Source organism: Patagioenas fasciata, chromosome 1 (genome assembly GCF_037038585.1).
Source record: "Patagioenas fasciata isolate bPatFas1 chromosome 1, bPatFas1.hap1, whole genome shotgun sequence".
Lineage (NCBI taxonomy): Eukaryota > Metazoa > Chordata > Aves > Columbiformes > Columbidae > Patagioenas > Patagioenas fasciata.
The window spans coordinates 213,660,891-213,675,354 of record NC_092520.1 but is presented as its reverse complement, the minus strand read 5'-3'; the positions used below and the strand labels follow the sequence as shown (position 1 = coordinate 213,675,354).

Below are 14,464 nucleotides of genomic sequence, written 5' to 3'. Positions count from 1 at the left end.
CAAGCCAAGCCCTGTTACCTCAGCTTAGCTCCAAGCACAGCGCAGATAGCATTAACCTGCACCAGCAGAATCCCTAAATATTTCCAAAAGAAACATTACTTAGTTTTCCTCCAATATTGATTGACAAGATACCACTTTCTGGTGGTTAACTGTATTAGCCAGCAGGCCCAGGGAAGTGACTGTCCCCTGTGCTGGGCACTGGGGAGGCCAAAACTTGAATCCTGAGGTCAGTTTTGGGCACCTCACACCAAGAAAGGCCTTGAGGTGCTGGAGCATGTTCAGATAGGGGAACGGAGGTTGGAGCCAGGGGGGGTCGGGCTCTGCTCCTCAGGAACAAGCGCCAGGAGCAGAGGAAACGGCCTCAAGTTGCGCCAGGGGAGGTTGAGGTTGGATGTGGGGAACAATTTCTTCCCCAAAGGGCTGTGGGGCATTGGAACAGGCTGCCCAGGGCAGTGCTGGAGTCACCATCCCTGCAGGGCTGGACAGACACGGAGATGAGGTTCTCAGGGACATAGAGCAGTGCCAGGGGTGGGTTAATGGTTGGACTCGATGATCTTTAAGGTCTCTTCCAAGCAAAATAATTCTATGATCCTACGATTATGTGCTGATCCCTGTGGGTGCCATCAGAATAAAGCGCGTCTTCCACCTATGCCTGGATGGTCTGGGTGGTGGAGTCTGTGCTTCCTTTGCTCTCAGCAGCCTCAACAAACATCTTTGCTCTACTCCTGCTCTATTACTGCTTGTCACCTAGGGATTCTGGTGTTGACTACAAAGCAATTCCAAAAATGCCTACGTGTGGGGATCCCAGATGGACCTGCAGCGTGCTGAGGTCTTGCAGCACGTTACAGCCTCGTCGCTTCGGCAAAGTGCTCAGAAAGTTGTTTATAACTAGGCAGGGGTTGAAATTCTTAATTGGATGAGGACCTTTTTCTCAGCGAGTAATTACCAGTCTGGATTATGGGTTTGTAAATAGTTACACAAGCGTGGATGGTAATGAGTGGGCAGCGCTGAACAGCTGTGGAGCCTTTACGGCAACAGATAGTTGCTGAGAGTCACCCACTCACACACAGAGAGGAATAATTGGGGAATAGGTTAGGAAAATACTGATATTTCTTACTGCAATAAAACAATGGAACATGCTCCTGTTTCTATGACCTGAGAGAAATAGTCCCAATCACCTTTTTGTTCCCTCCCTTCTTATTCCTTCCTTTCCCAGATGAAAATAAATCAGCGGGGATTTTTTTCCACTTTGACTGACTTTGGAGACCATTTTTTCACTTGAGGTTTTTTCCGGGTGAAATGGTGAAGTTCAAAGGCAATTAAAGACTTTTGCAAAGCATTGCAGTGAAACAAATACTGTCTTCTCCCCGCCCCATCCCCCTAACTACAATTTACCAGGAAACCAGGTGAACTCAGATATGATCCAGATCCTCTAGCATAACTGCTTTCCCTCTGGCCAGCAACATGCACCCACTGATCACTGAAAACAGCCACTTGTAGCCCCCAGCGTCTTAATGATATATATGTTCCTCCTGGGATATACAACTGTAGTCACAATTCTTCAGCCATTTGAACAAGAAACATCATCGCTTCATGTCTGGCAATGCCCCCCAACACACTAAAGGCATTAAAAATAATAAATAAATGCATATTTAATGTGTTCCTTGATGCGAAATGCAACGCCTCATTAAAACATACCTCTGCCTGTGGTCCCCTCTGCTGGTTTTCCAGCAAAGCCTCTTCCAACATGGGTTTTGTGGAGCAGCACTGGGTCAGCATCACCCCATCCCAGCCCACAGCCCACACATGTGGCTGTGGGGACAGGACCAGTGGCACAAGCCCAGTTCCACACCTGAAACTTTCAAAGGCAGAAAAACATGTTCCAACTCACAGCAGAGCCCGGCAAGCCTGGTTCTCCCAGCTCCCCCTGCAAAGAAAGTGGTGATGGTTACCATGGGGAAAATCTGCATTTCTTCTGGAAATGAGGATTGCTGTAGCAGATACCTACAGCTGTGGAAGAGACAAGGGGACCTTTGGGGACCTGTCTGCAGCAGCAGCTGGAGGAGGCAGGTAGGAGCCCCCAAACATCTCAGCTGAGCAATTGAATGCAGCTCTCACTCCAAGAAAGGCCTTGAGGTGCTGGAGCGAGTGGAGAGAAGGGAACGGAGCTGGTGAGGGGCTGGAGCACAAGTGTGATGGGAGCGGCTGAGGGACCTGGGGGTTCAGCTGGAGAACAGGAGCTGAGGGGAGACCTTCTGATCTCTGAACTGCCTGAAAGGAGCTTGGAGCCAGGGGGGTCGGGCTCTGCTCCCCAGGAACAAGCACCAGGAGCAGAGGAAACGGCCTCAAGTTGCGCCAGGGGAGGTTGAGGTTGGATGTGGGGAACAATTTCTTCCCCAAAGGGCTGTGGGGCATTGGAACAGGCTGCCCAGGGCAGTGCTGGAGTCACCATCCCTGGAGGGTTGGACAGACACGGAGATGAGGTTCTCAGGGACATGGGTTAGAGGTGGACTTGGTAGTGCTGGGTTTACGGTTGGCTTCAGTGATCTTAAAGGTCTTTTCCAACCAAAAAATAGATCTTTGATTCTATAACGGGACAGCAGTTCACTTCTCACACCTAAATGTTGGCATTTCAGCCTGTCATTATTGACCATTTTATCCCCAGAAATGTGCCAGAGCTCCCTGCTGCTTTACAAAACAGAAGTCTTTAGGAGTCTCCTGAAAAAACGTAACCCTGGTAGCCCCATAACATTTCAATCAGCAATTTTGGAGGGGGAATGAAGGGTTTTACTCCATGAGAGAACTGTGAAGGAATTTTACACATCAGTTCTCACTGGTGATGCCTTAACAGAGGTCGTCACTGTACTCACCTTCTGTCCTACTGGTCCTCTTGTTCCAAAAAGTCCCATCACTCCCTTGGAACCAGCTTCACCTTTGAGTCCCTGAAATTTTAAAATCTCTGTCAAATATATTTTGAGTGCCTACTGCTCTTCAAGAGATGCCCCCATGGAAAAGGTCCATAGAAGAACCCATGGAGATGGTGGAGAAGATAACAAAAGCACAATTTCTATAGCAGATTTCAGCCTCAGGAACACCAGAGGTCTGCACAGCAGCCACCAGCTGCAGAACAGCTTGGCAGAAGCTTCAGTGAACTGTCCTATAACAGAGTTGGTGCCCAGTGATGGGGACTGAAGGAAAACAAGCAGAAAAGGGTCTCAAAGCCTCTGGATGAGACAATTTCTTGCAAATACTCAAGTATAAGATCCTGCTGGAATTACTGGTGGTGGAGATACTCCTTCGGGGCTCCATCCAAACTCACTCAGATATTCAGCCAAGAGATGTTCTTGCTCTAAAAGATGCTTACATATGATTTTTTTATTAGAGAGTGATCTGATAGATATAGTATGTGGGCTTCATCTGACTTAAGAAACAGGTATGACCCAGGGGAGCATCTCCACAGGTTTCCTTTCCAGTCGCTGGGCACTTAATCAGTGCAATCAGTTGTGGTAAGGACACGGTCTGTCCCTTTGCAAGGGAAATGCCCACACTGGGTCAGGCCATTCCCACCCTGAACTACATTGGTTATACATGTTCCCATGGAAAATAATAAGAGCTCTGTGTCAGCTCAGACTGGGATGTTGCTGTTGTAAGTACTTATATTTATTCAGCAGCATCCTCGTCCTGGGTCAGACTTCTGGAGCAAAAAGCATAAACAGAATATGAAAATAGGGATGATTAGTATATGGAGATTGAAGCCATGACTCAGTCTGAGAGTGGGAGAGTTGCGTGATTCTTTCCAGCAGGATGGTGATGGGTTGAGACCTAAGACCATCACAGGGTGCCCTCAAAGAGCAAAGGGAGATGGAGGAGCAGGTGACTTGCTCTGCCACCACCTAGGGGACAGTCTTGTGTGAAGAACACAAACAGAGGAGCCAACCAAGCCTTAACAAGAACGTCACAAGGGCTGCAGGGTTTGAAGTAGCATGTCCAGCTCTTGGAGAGAGAGAGAGAGATGTGGGACTCTTACAGTGCTGCAGTAATTGAACAGTCATTTTTCCCAAAGTAATCCGGTACTTCATACACCAATTTTACATGGTTCCACAACTACAGACTTGACACTTGGTAAACTGGATGTCTACCACGTTCCCAAGCTCCAGCATTCCCAGCATCTTCATCTGTCTTTCTGTGGTAAGAGCTGGACAAGTGTGTCCTTGCACAGCAGGGATGTGGGAAGGGATGATGCAGCTCTGAAGCCCTCAGCACAGGACAGACATGGACCTGTTGGAAAGTGGCCAGAGGTAGAGCATTGGAACAGACTCCCAGGGAGGTGTCACGGCCCCAAGCCTGACAGTGTTCAAGAAGAGACTGGACAACGTCCTCAGACACATGGTGTGAACTCTGGGGTTGTCCTGTGCAGGGACAGGAGTTGAACTCGATGATCCTTGTGGGTCCCTTCCAACTCAGGACATTCTATGATTCTATGATCCGAGGCTGGAACAGCTCTGTTGGGAGGACAGGCTGAGAGAGTTGGGCTGTTCAACTGGAGAAGAGGAGCTCCAGGGAGACCTTAGAGCAACCTTTCAGTGCTTAAAAGGGGCCCATAAGAAAGATGGGGACAGACTTTTGAGCAGGGCCTGTTGTGATAGGACAAGGGGTGATGGTTTTAAACTAAAGGAGAGGAGATTCAGGTTAGACATGGGTAAGAAATTTTTTACACTGAGGGTGCTAAAACACTGACCCAGGTTGACCAGAGAGGTGGTGGATGCCCCATCCCTGGAGAGGGGTCCCAGGCCAGGCTGGACGGGGCTCTGAGCAACCTGACCTGGTGAAGATGTCCCTGCTCATGGCAGGGGTGCCACTGGATGAGCTTGGAAGTTCCTTTCCAACCCAAACCATTTTGTGATTCTATGATGGAGACATATCAGTCCCTTCCACACACAACCAGTGATGTTTTGTTGTCTCTCTCAGTTGCACTGGGAGGTTCATACCTTTTCTCCTACAGGGCCATCCTCTCCCTTCTCGCCTTTGTCTCCATCAAAACCTGGCAGGCCCTGTTCACCCTGAAAGGTAAGACAGAAATCAGTGGGTTGTTCTTCTCTCCTGGTGGACCCAGCTCTCAGCCACTGGCTCTGGACCAAAGTGCTGGTTTGGAACGCTTATCGCAAGCTGTGCCCAGTGCTGACGCCACCAACAGTAGACAAGAAACAGTTTAAAAATTCAAACTTACAGGATCTCCTTTATTGCCTTTGTAGCCCTGGGGTCCAAAAATAGTTATGGGATCACCCTAGAGAAAGGAGACACAGAGATGTAGACACTCGGTGATACATGAACTCAAGGGTCTCACCGGATGGAACCACACTGGCTATGATGGGTCAAATGGTAATTCACACATCTGCAAGGAAGGTAAGCCCTTCCCATACTGTGGTCTATATGCTGGGGAAATCCCGTATGGTCCACAGCACAATGGGTTAGTCCATCCTTAACTAAAAGCCAGATGTTGAATGTGAACAGAAAACAACGACAAGTCCTGAGGTTCGACAGTGACCTCTTACTCCAAAAAACGTTGTGGCCCACTGGTTTTACATTAGTCTAGATGTCATGGCTGGAAATGGAGCTGTGCATGTCATGACCCTGAGGTTCAATTTCTGATCCAATCCTGCCAGTGGTGGGACTGGTTCATATCTGACGTGATGGCTTGGCTCATTTGTCACCGTGTATCACTCAGGATGTCAAGGTTTGCATTTCTTCCCAGGTGTGGGAGCTCACCATATGCAGGATGGTGTATGGATCTACTCATGGTGTCCTTGTTCATTGACACAGAGTTGGAGCTAAGGAAGGAGAGTGGCACTTAGTGCACCCCTCAGAGGTAGATTTTGAGGGTCAGACCCCCAAACTGTCAACCTGAAAGAACCAGTAACCCCATGGACACATCCACGCCAAGTCTATTTACCAGCTCGACAGCTGAGGAAGGACATTTTGCTCCCCAGAGACCGAAGAAGCTGCGACAAAGCTATTCCCATGCAAGAAATGGCTCTGCTCTGACAAAGTGATGGTTGTATCTCCAAAGTGGTGATGCTGTTGGAGGGAGGAGGGCTAAAGCCACCTTCTAATGGGCAACTGTAGCCCATTGGAAAAGAAGTCCCTTGGCACAAGGTCTGTTAAGTGTTGCAAACATCCCTGTTCGGGGTGACCATTCCTTGCTGCTGGAGTCTTAACAACCATGCATCAACCAATACTCCCCAAACTTTGACAAACATTTGCAATTTATCCAACCATCGCCATCAGATCCTGAACAAATTTTGCCTTAATACACCCTCCTGCTCTGGAGGGTCTATAATCAAGATGGGATGGGGCTCAATCAGTTCTGGGGACAAAAGGGAGAATAAAAATCGTGTAGTTTGGTCCAGTTCATAGCACAGACCCTGCAATTCACACAGTTACTCCTGTGCTGATCAAGGGAGAGTTAGAAAGAAAGTTAAGCTGCAATCATGTGGAACAAACCCAAGCCAATTATCCTCCCCTCCTGTTTAATCTTGCACTCCACCTTATATTTTATTAAGGTATTCTTTGGAAAAAACATTACACATTCCTTCAATTTGGGAAGTTTTTTTGGGGCCTCTTCACGAAGCAGATTAAGAATTGATTCGTTTCTGGAGCGAGTCCCCTTTGAAAGTATTTTCCCCAGAGACAAAGCAGCCTTAATAATTTAATACCGCATGACTCAAAGGCAGAATCATCATGCAGGTTTTCTAAAACTCATTTTCTAACAAGCCATTTCAGCCAGGAAGGAAGTTAACAAAACATTGGGCGAAAGTTCAGCATTTTCTGTGCATTTTCCAGAAGCGCTCGGGTAGTTATTTTCGCATTGCCTGCTATGAACCAGCTCAGGCTTTTTAAGATTGTGGTTTGCTTTGGGCTGAGCTGCTTATAGCAAAATTAGTAGATATTTTCTTCTTCCTTTAATTCGCAGGAGGCATTTTTGTGCCACAGCAAATAGTTACCAAAGTGACTTCTTTTGGTTGTTGTTTTGTAGGATCCTGCCAAAACTACCACTCAAGATCAACTTGGAATGCTGTGTCCAGTGCAAGGATGGCACCAACAAGGTGGATGGCACCTTATGGAGACCCCCAAGAAGAAGGTGAGCGCCTGTATGTTGTCTTCCACTACCTACATGGGTGTAAAATGCAGAGAGGATGGATCCAGGCTCTTCCTGGAGGCCAACAGTGGAAGGACAAGTCGCAACAAGGGAAATTTCTGTTAAACAGAAGGAAAACTTCTTCACCCTGAGGGTGTTGAGGCTGAGCAGGGACACAGAGAAGTACACAGGAGGCCCTGAGCCTCAAATCCTGTAGATTTCATCAGTGATGGGATCTTGATCCAGGCACATGGGTGGCAGTGCACCCAATGCCATGGATCAAAGGTAGGATTTAAAGTCCTCTTTGATTAAAGGCATTTACATCCTACCATGTGGGATCCTTGCTCAGTGCAGGGCCTGTTGCTACAGGACAAGGGGTGATGGTTTTAAACTAAAGGAGGGAGATTCAGGCCAGACATGAGGAAATTTTTAATAGTGAGGGTGGTGAGAGCCTGGCCCATGTTGGCCAGAGAGGTGGTGGATGAACCATCCCTGGAGACATCCCAGGCCAGGCTGGACGGGGCTCTGAGCAACCTGAGCTGGTGAAGATGTCCCTGCTCATGGCAGGGGTGGCACTGGGCAAACTTTGAAGGTCCCTTCCAACCCAAACTGTTCTATTATTCCATGCTGGGTGGACTACATTCACCCACATGTAACAACATGAATCCTACAAACTCACTAAGACCCCAGATATTTGAAAACACATATAAATATTTTTTTTCACTATTTACACCTCTACCTTGTAAGATCACTCACATTTATATAACTGTCCATCTCCTTACTGGTAATTATAAAATCCTGAAAGCCTTTTACCCCATCTGCCCCAGAAAGTCACAATCTACAATATCCTTACTCTTTCTCCCTTGGGTCCCAGAAGTCCCCGATCACCCTAAACACAGGAAAAGAAACAAAAAAGACAGTGAGAAATTCCCTTTTGACTCACTGTTCTTGTGTTGCTCAGTCCATTGATTCACACTCCAAGCCACTAAGATCTATCACAGCTGGAAGTCAGTTCCTCTGGGCATTCTGCAAAATGATCAGCTCACCACAAGAGATTGTATAGAACTAAAATTTATTGCCTTGACAAAAAAATAAAGACCCAGAGGACTAAGGTCGTTTGTCTGATTTGATGCTCTGTGTGATGCTCTGATCTGTGATGCGGGGCTATTGCTGAATTTTGACCTCACAATGGGTCATAGCGTCTCCATGCTATGGGGATGGGTCTACACTACATCTAGGGTGGGAAGACATCCTATATAATCCAGGATTTCCCAAATTTCAACCTCAAATCTACCATGATTTACTGAGAGTGTATGAAATATTAGCTGTTTATGGAAGATCTTTATTATGGGCATGGGACACGAAGCTGAAGGTCAGGACTCATTCCTGGTGGCATTTCATAACCTTCTCCAGTGCTCAAGACTGGTGTGGTGGCAGCAGAAGAAGGAGGGGACAGGAAAGTAGACACAGGCAGACCTGTGTGTGGATCCCACCCCTGGCATCCCATCGCACACCCCTGACATTCAGACCAAAATCTGTTCTTCTCACTACTGCATTTTGCAAGGGTTGCAGGTGGGATGTAGGAGGAAACCAAGGGGACTTCTGGTCACGCAGGCAAATGAAAGGGTATGTGTTGCCTGTTTGGTGATCAGAACATCTGCTCCCTAGCCCTTTTTCCCCAACTCTGCACATTTGGGGATCAACCAGAGCATACCAGGGTGTCTCCTTCTGTCCCATATTACCTTCTGGAAAGACCTAGGCATGCACAAAGACCACATGCACCCTCAGCCCAGCCCAGGCTTTACTGGGGGCTGCTAGTGCCACTTCGCACTTCCACATCCTGATCAAGGTGCCATCCCAGTTCACCCCCAGAAGATGCTGGGATCCCCACTGTTTCAACAGGAGCATCAGCAGTGTGGGCTGCTGCAGAGAAAGATAACTGTTGCTTACTCTTTCGCCTTTCACACCCGGGAAGCCTTTCAGACCCTGCAAGAACAGAAAACAAGATATGAAGGTAAATACCAGAAAGAGCAACCTCTGCTTGAAGGCAGAGCTGACTCCAAGGATGGGCCCCACCATGGAGAAGCTGCTGGTGGGACTGGCACAGGAGTCTCTACTCTCCTTTCCTTCCCTCCAAGATCAATTTGAGAAGTGAATCACACTGCTGCAAAGAGAAAATTTAGCCTTAAGGTTCTGCCCACCACTGGGTCTCAGGCACAACTCAGGATCTCTTGGTGGGTGTATAAATTCAGTCAATGTCCCCCCTTTTGCAAGGCATTTACTGTGATTTTTGTACGTTTAACAAGAGGCAGCCTCCACCTCTCAGAGAGCATTGGGGAAGGGTTGCTCCTGGAGGGCTCCTCGTAGGTGGGGGTGACATGGATCCCCAGATGTCCCCCAGGGCAGGTCAGAGAGAGTGGCAAACACTCCTGGAGAGCTGAAAAGCCAAGATGGTCACCCCAGGTGTAACCCATTTGCAGAACTGGGATCTCCCACGAATATGCAGAGAGGTGGGACCTTCCACCTGCAGAACTGGCAGCTCAACACAGAGGTGGGCATGGACAAGGAAGATGGGGAGGAGATAAAGCACAGACATTTCCCAAAGGGCACAAAACCTGGGCTTTTCCATCCCCCTGTGCTGCTGCTCTGACCACGGGGACACATCATCTTGCATTCCCTCGTGGTGAAAGGGTCAGTCTTGCTGGGAATCAGCCCTTCAGGGTTGAGATTCCAGAGTGAAACCTGGCTCTGCAACCACCATTGGCCTTCTGAGGAACCTCATAAAGGCCCATCCTGCTTGTAATAACAGATTAATTCTGTTAGAGACAACAGCCTAATAAATAAAGGTGTTTGTTGAAATGCCGGCTATGATCTGCGTCTGCCCTGACTCAGTCCCCTATCAGTGAAAATGGAATTTTCAACAGAACAAGACGCTGAAATTCATGCAGACAAAACAGACCTGACAAAGAAGACCAGAGAGGGAGTGATGCTTTAGGAGGACTTCAAAAGCAGCCTGTGGGTGAGTCAGTCAAATGGACAAGAGCACAGATCAACCATGCTCAGCACGACAGAGGATGTCTCACCACTGCCTACGAGATTTACACTGACACATCCCAACATGTCACAATTCAGCTTCCCCAAATCTCTATTTCCCATTTGAAAGCATTGACCCAGTTTAATTTTTTCATTGCTCAGGTGGATTTTGCCAGCCCTCAGCCCACTGTTGTCCATGCTGTAAAATCAGCTCTCCATGATATTTTAACACTCACCATCGTGCCAGGGGGGCCCCGGACACCCACGATGCCCTCGTCACCCTGTGAAGAAGAAGGCAGAGGATGAAAGATTGGACATGAACTGGCAACTTGCACTTGCAGGTCAGAAGATCAATCATATCTTGGGCTGCATTCCCAGCAGAGTGAGCAGCAGGTGGAGGGAGTTGACTCTGCCCCTCTGCTCCACTCCGGTGAGACCCCCCTGCAGTGCTGGTCCAGTTCTGGGTCCTCAGCACAGGACACACATGGACCTGCTGGAGAGGGGCCAGAGGAGCCACAGGAATGATCCGAGGCTGGAACAGCTCTGCTGGGAGGACAGGCTGAGAGAGCTGGGGTGTTCAGCTGGACAACAGAAGCTCTGGGGAGAATTTATTGTGGCCTTTCAGTGCTTACAAGGGGCTGAGAAGAAAGATGGGGACAGACTTTTGAGTAGGGCCTGTTGCAATAGGACAAGGGGTGAGGGTTTTAAACTAAAGGAGGGAGATTCAGGTCAGACACAAGGAAGAAATTGTTGGCCCTGAGGGTGGTGAGAGCCTGGCCCAGGTTGACCAGAGAGGTGGTGGATGAACCATCCCTGGAGACATCCCAGGCCAGGCTGGACGGGGCTCTGAGCAACCTGAGCTGCTGAAGATGTCCCTGCTCATGGCAGGGGGGAAACTGGATGAGCTTTAAGGTCCCTTCCAACTCAAACTATTTTATGATTCTGTAATAGGGTTATTGATGGCCACCAGCAAGGACAAATGCAACACACACAGTCCCAACTCTGCAATCCATCCCACTGGGGACAACAGGAATTAAGCATGCACAAGCACAGATCCTCAAGCAGTTATCAAACCTTTTTCGCTTATACCTCCATCTGAATTAGGTGCATTAATTCTCCTACAGACCTGGATCAAAGAGCCTAAAGTGCTTGAGACCATCCACATGTCAATGCAGGTGGACACTGCAGTGTTTAGAGAATTATGCTTTGGTCAGCTTGAAGCTTCAGCTTCTCCTCAGTCCTTGAGATAAATATGCATTTGTGGGATGATCTGCAGCTGATTTAGCATTATATTAATCACTCCAAAAAGGTACCTCTTCCTCTCTGTTGATACAGAGATGCCCTGGCAGGACTATCTCAGAAGCCATCTGAGGTTGGATGACGTGGTGCATCCCACTCCAAAAGCCACTTATATCTGACAAAGTCATGTGAAACAAGGGACAGAGAGAGGTCTAAGATGTTCCCAGGACAGAGAGACTTCTCGACACTGATTAGAGGGCTCGGTAGCTTTTCTATATATTTATAACTCATTACTGAACATGATTTCAGGAGAGCTCGCCACAATAAATAAGGCAGCCAAGAATTCACCTGGAGCTCATACCATGGACTTGCAAAAGGAACAGGCCACCAGTCAACTGCTCAACAGTAAGTTGTGCCTTTAGAGATCAATGTCAGGCTTATCTTCATGCCCAGCTGTGGTATCCAGGTGCTGAAGACCTTGTTCTGAGCCTCCTTTTAAGCGTGCTACTGGCTCCTCATAAACTTTGCTACAAGGGATAACTGTGCTGGTGGGTCTATGAAATCCTTCCATGACCTTCCTAGGTAGATCCTACAAGACTTACCTGTCTTTAAGATGTCTAGACCCAGGCATCGTCCTGTGAGGCCAAATTTAGATCTCTCATATAAAGCCAATGTAATCTGAGATTCTGTGATTCACTTTAGATTTATGCTGGAGTCAGAAGAGCAGAAACATTATTTCATAATTTCCTCCAGATAATGAAGCTTGAGCGAGGTTTACCCCAGACCTCTCACAGCTGTTGACATTCTCATTAAGTGCTTTGTCTCAGGGGCCTCATTGAACGGTTCTGCTGGCAGATGGGGAGTTTGTCTAAATGGATTGCAGCATAAAATCAGTTTATTCGTGGAACAGCCACAGAAGCAGCAAATTGAAACATGGCCTCTGATTACGACTCAAGAAGGTCTCCCTGGGGTCTTTGCCAGAAGGAGACCAAAACTTCTTAGCAACATGAGAAAAAGAGAACGTTGCTACCCCAAGGATGACAGGGGCTGGTTTCCCTTTGCCAGGACAACAGGAGGAAAGAGTGGAAGAGGAATAAAAAAGAGTTGGAGGCAGATTTCTGAAGGAATGAGTAGCATCCCCAAAGCATATAAAAATGAGGTGGGTCTTCACTGAACTGCTAGAACTAAGACATGCAGATGTTGGGGTGTAGATATTGCCTTCAACGTTCCCATCTAGCCCATGAGAGCACAGCCAACACAGTCAGTGGGCCAAGATTCACCTGGCCATGCAGCTGATCAGTGCATCTGCGGTGCTTGAGGGTGTCTAATTAAGCTAATTGCAACCTGAGGACAGAGTCTGGTCAGTGCCAGCTCCAAATCTGGCAGGTGAAAAATTAAGGAGGGCTCGGAAATCAGCCCTTTAGGCATCTGCTAAGATGAGTGAGTGGGAGGTGATGGTGTAAAGCTACCTCCAAACGAGAGTAGGCTGCAAGAAGCCAAGCCAGGAACTTTTATGGAGGGATCCAGTTAAAGAAGGACAAGGAGACTGGAGAAAGTCCAGCGAAGGGCTACAAAGGTGATTACGGGTCTGGAGCATCTTTCTTATGAGAAAAGACTGAGAGAGCTGGGGCTGTTGAGCTGGAGAAGAGAAGCTGAGAGGAGATCTCATCAATGGTTATAAATATCTCCAGGGTGGCTGTCAGAGGATGGACCAGACTCTGTGCAGTGGTGCCCAACCACAGGATGAGGGGCAACAGGCACAGACTGAAGCACAGGAGGGTCCATCTGAACATGAGGAGAAACTTCTTTCCTTTGAGGTGCCAGAGCCTGGCCCAGGCTGCCCAGAGAGGTTGTGGAGTCTCCTTCTCTGAGACATTCAAACCCGCCTGGACACCTTCCTGTGTGATCTGCTCTGGTGACCCTGCGTTAGCAGGTGGGTTGGACTGGATGATCTCCAGAGGTCCCTTCCAAGCCCAACCAGTGTGTGATTCTGTTACCTACCTGAGGGCCAGGCAGTCCATGAGGACCTCTTGGGCCTGCTGCTCCAACACCGATTTCTCCCTGCAGAACAGAGAACTCCAGAGGTCTCATTCGGAGCAAGGACATTACATCACACAACTGCTGATTAGTTTGGCCATGATTTAAAAGTCACAGAAAGAGTCAGAAGACTCAATTCCATTGACTTTCTGCTGTTTTCTCTGGAGAATGCTCCAGCAGCCGTGGGGATGAAGGGCATGAGGGTGAAAGAGGGATGAAGTGGTTGGATGAGGTCAGGGCTAAGGAGCCAGGGGAGGGCAATGGACTGTCCCATTGCCACCCTGGGATCTCAGCCACTTGTGACCTGCCTGGCAGGTTGATACTCACCTTGTTGCCTTTGGGTCCAGGTGTCCCAGGAATCCCCTGTAGGGCAAGGAAAACAAAATAGAAGGGAGGCATTTGCTTTGCATGTCCTTGATGTGCTCCTGTCCCAGTACTCCAAGAAGGTGAAAGCACACCCAGCTTAGGTATCATGGGCTCAGCCTCTCTTCCCAGCCATCCCTCTGCTGCTTTAAAGGGTGTTGTACAAAAGTCACCTGTTTTCCTGGGGATCCTGGTGGTCCCATGGGCCCAGCAAATCCATTCCGGCCTCTCTTCCCACGCTCCCCCTTGAAAACAAAACCCTTTAAGGAGTAGAACGCTTTGATGGAAGGGTTGTGCTTTCCCCCATCCAGACAGAAAGCAGAAGCCGGTACCCCCAGGTGTTCCTTGCACTGATAGAAAGCAGGAGGAAGAGTCATTGGGGTGCTCCTTGTGTGAGCTTCTTGTCATTGAGGAGAAGGGACTCCAGCTCCACTGCGACCCTCAGTTTAGGCACATTATGGTCCCCCATAACACCTTCCACTAAGCCTCCATGTTCCTGCAATGAGACTTCACCCATTTCTCCCTCTCTTCCCAGGGGTTAAGGACCCTGAGCCCCCTTGCTGACATCCCCTGTGCTATCGCCACCCCTATTCTTCCCAGTTGTCTCACCAAGTCACACCACTAAATTCAAAAGAAGAAAACCAGGTCACCACCGTG

At 48.5% G+C, this 14,464-nt stretch overlaps 1 protein-coding gene across 1 annotated transcript in view; it reads right to left on the bottom strand.

Annotated features, from left to right (window-relative positions):
• Positions 1–14,464, bottom strand: part of LOC136111561 (uncharacterized) — a 117,947-nt gene that overhangs the window by 27,355 nt on the left and 76,128 nt on the right. The window contains exons 60-69 of the mRNA XM_071803547.1: positions 13,981–14,052; positions 13,772–13,807; positions 13,409–13,468; positions 10,405–10,449; positions 9,086–9,121; positions 7,989–8,024; positions 5,228–5,284; positions 4,989–5,060; positions 2,871–2,942; positions 1,892–1,927 (exon numbers count right to left, since the gene is read on the bottom strand). Of these exons, the coding sequence (XP_071659648.1) occupies positions 1,892–1,927; positions 2,871–2,942; positions 4,989–5,060; positions 5,228–5,284; positions 7,989–8,024; positions 9,086–9,121; positions 10,405–10,449; positions 13,409–13,468; positions 13,772–13,807; positions 13,981–14,052 (522 nt within the window). The remainder of the gene's footprint in view (positions 1–1,891; positions 1,928–2,870; positions 2,943–4,988; positions 5,061–5,227; positions 5,285–7,988; positions 8,025–9,085; positions 9,122–10,404; positions 10,450–13,408; positions 13,469–13,771; positions 13,808–13,980; positions 14,053–14,464) is intronic.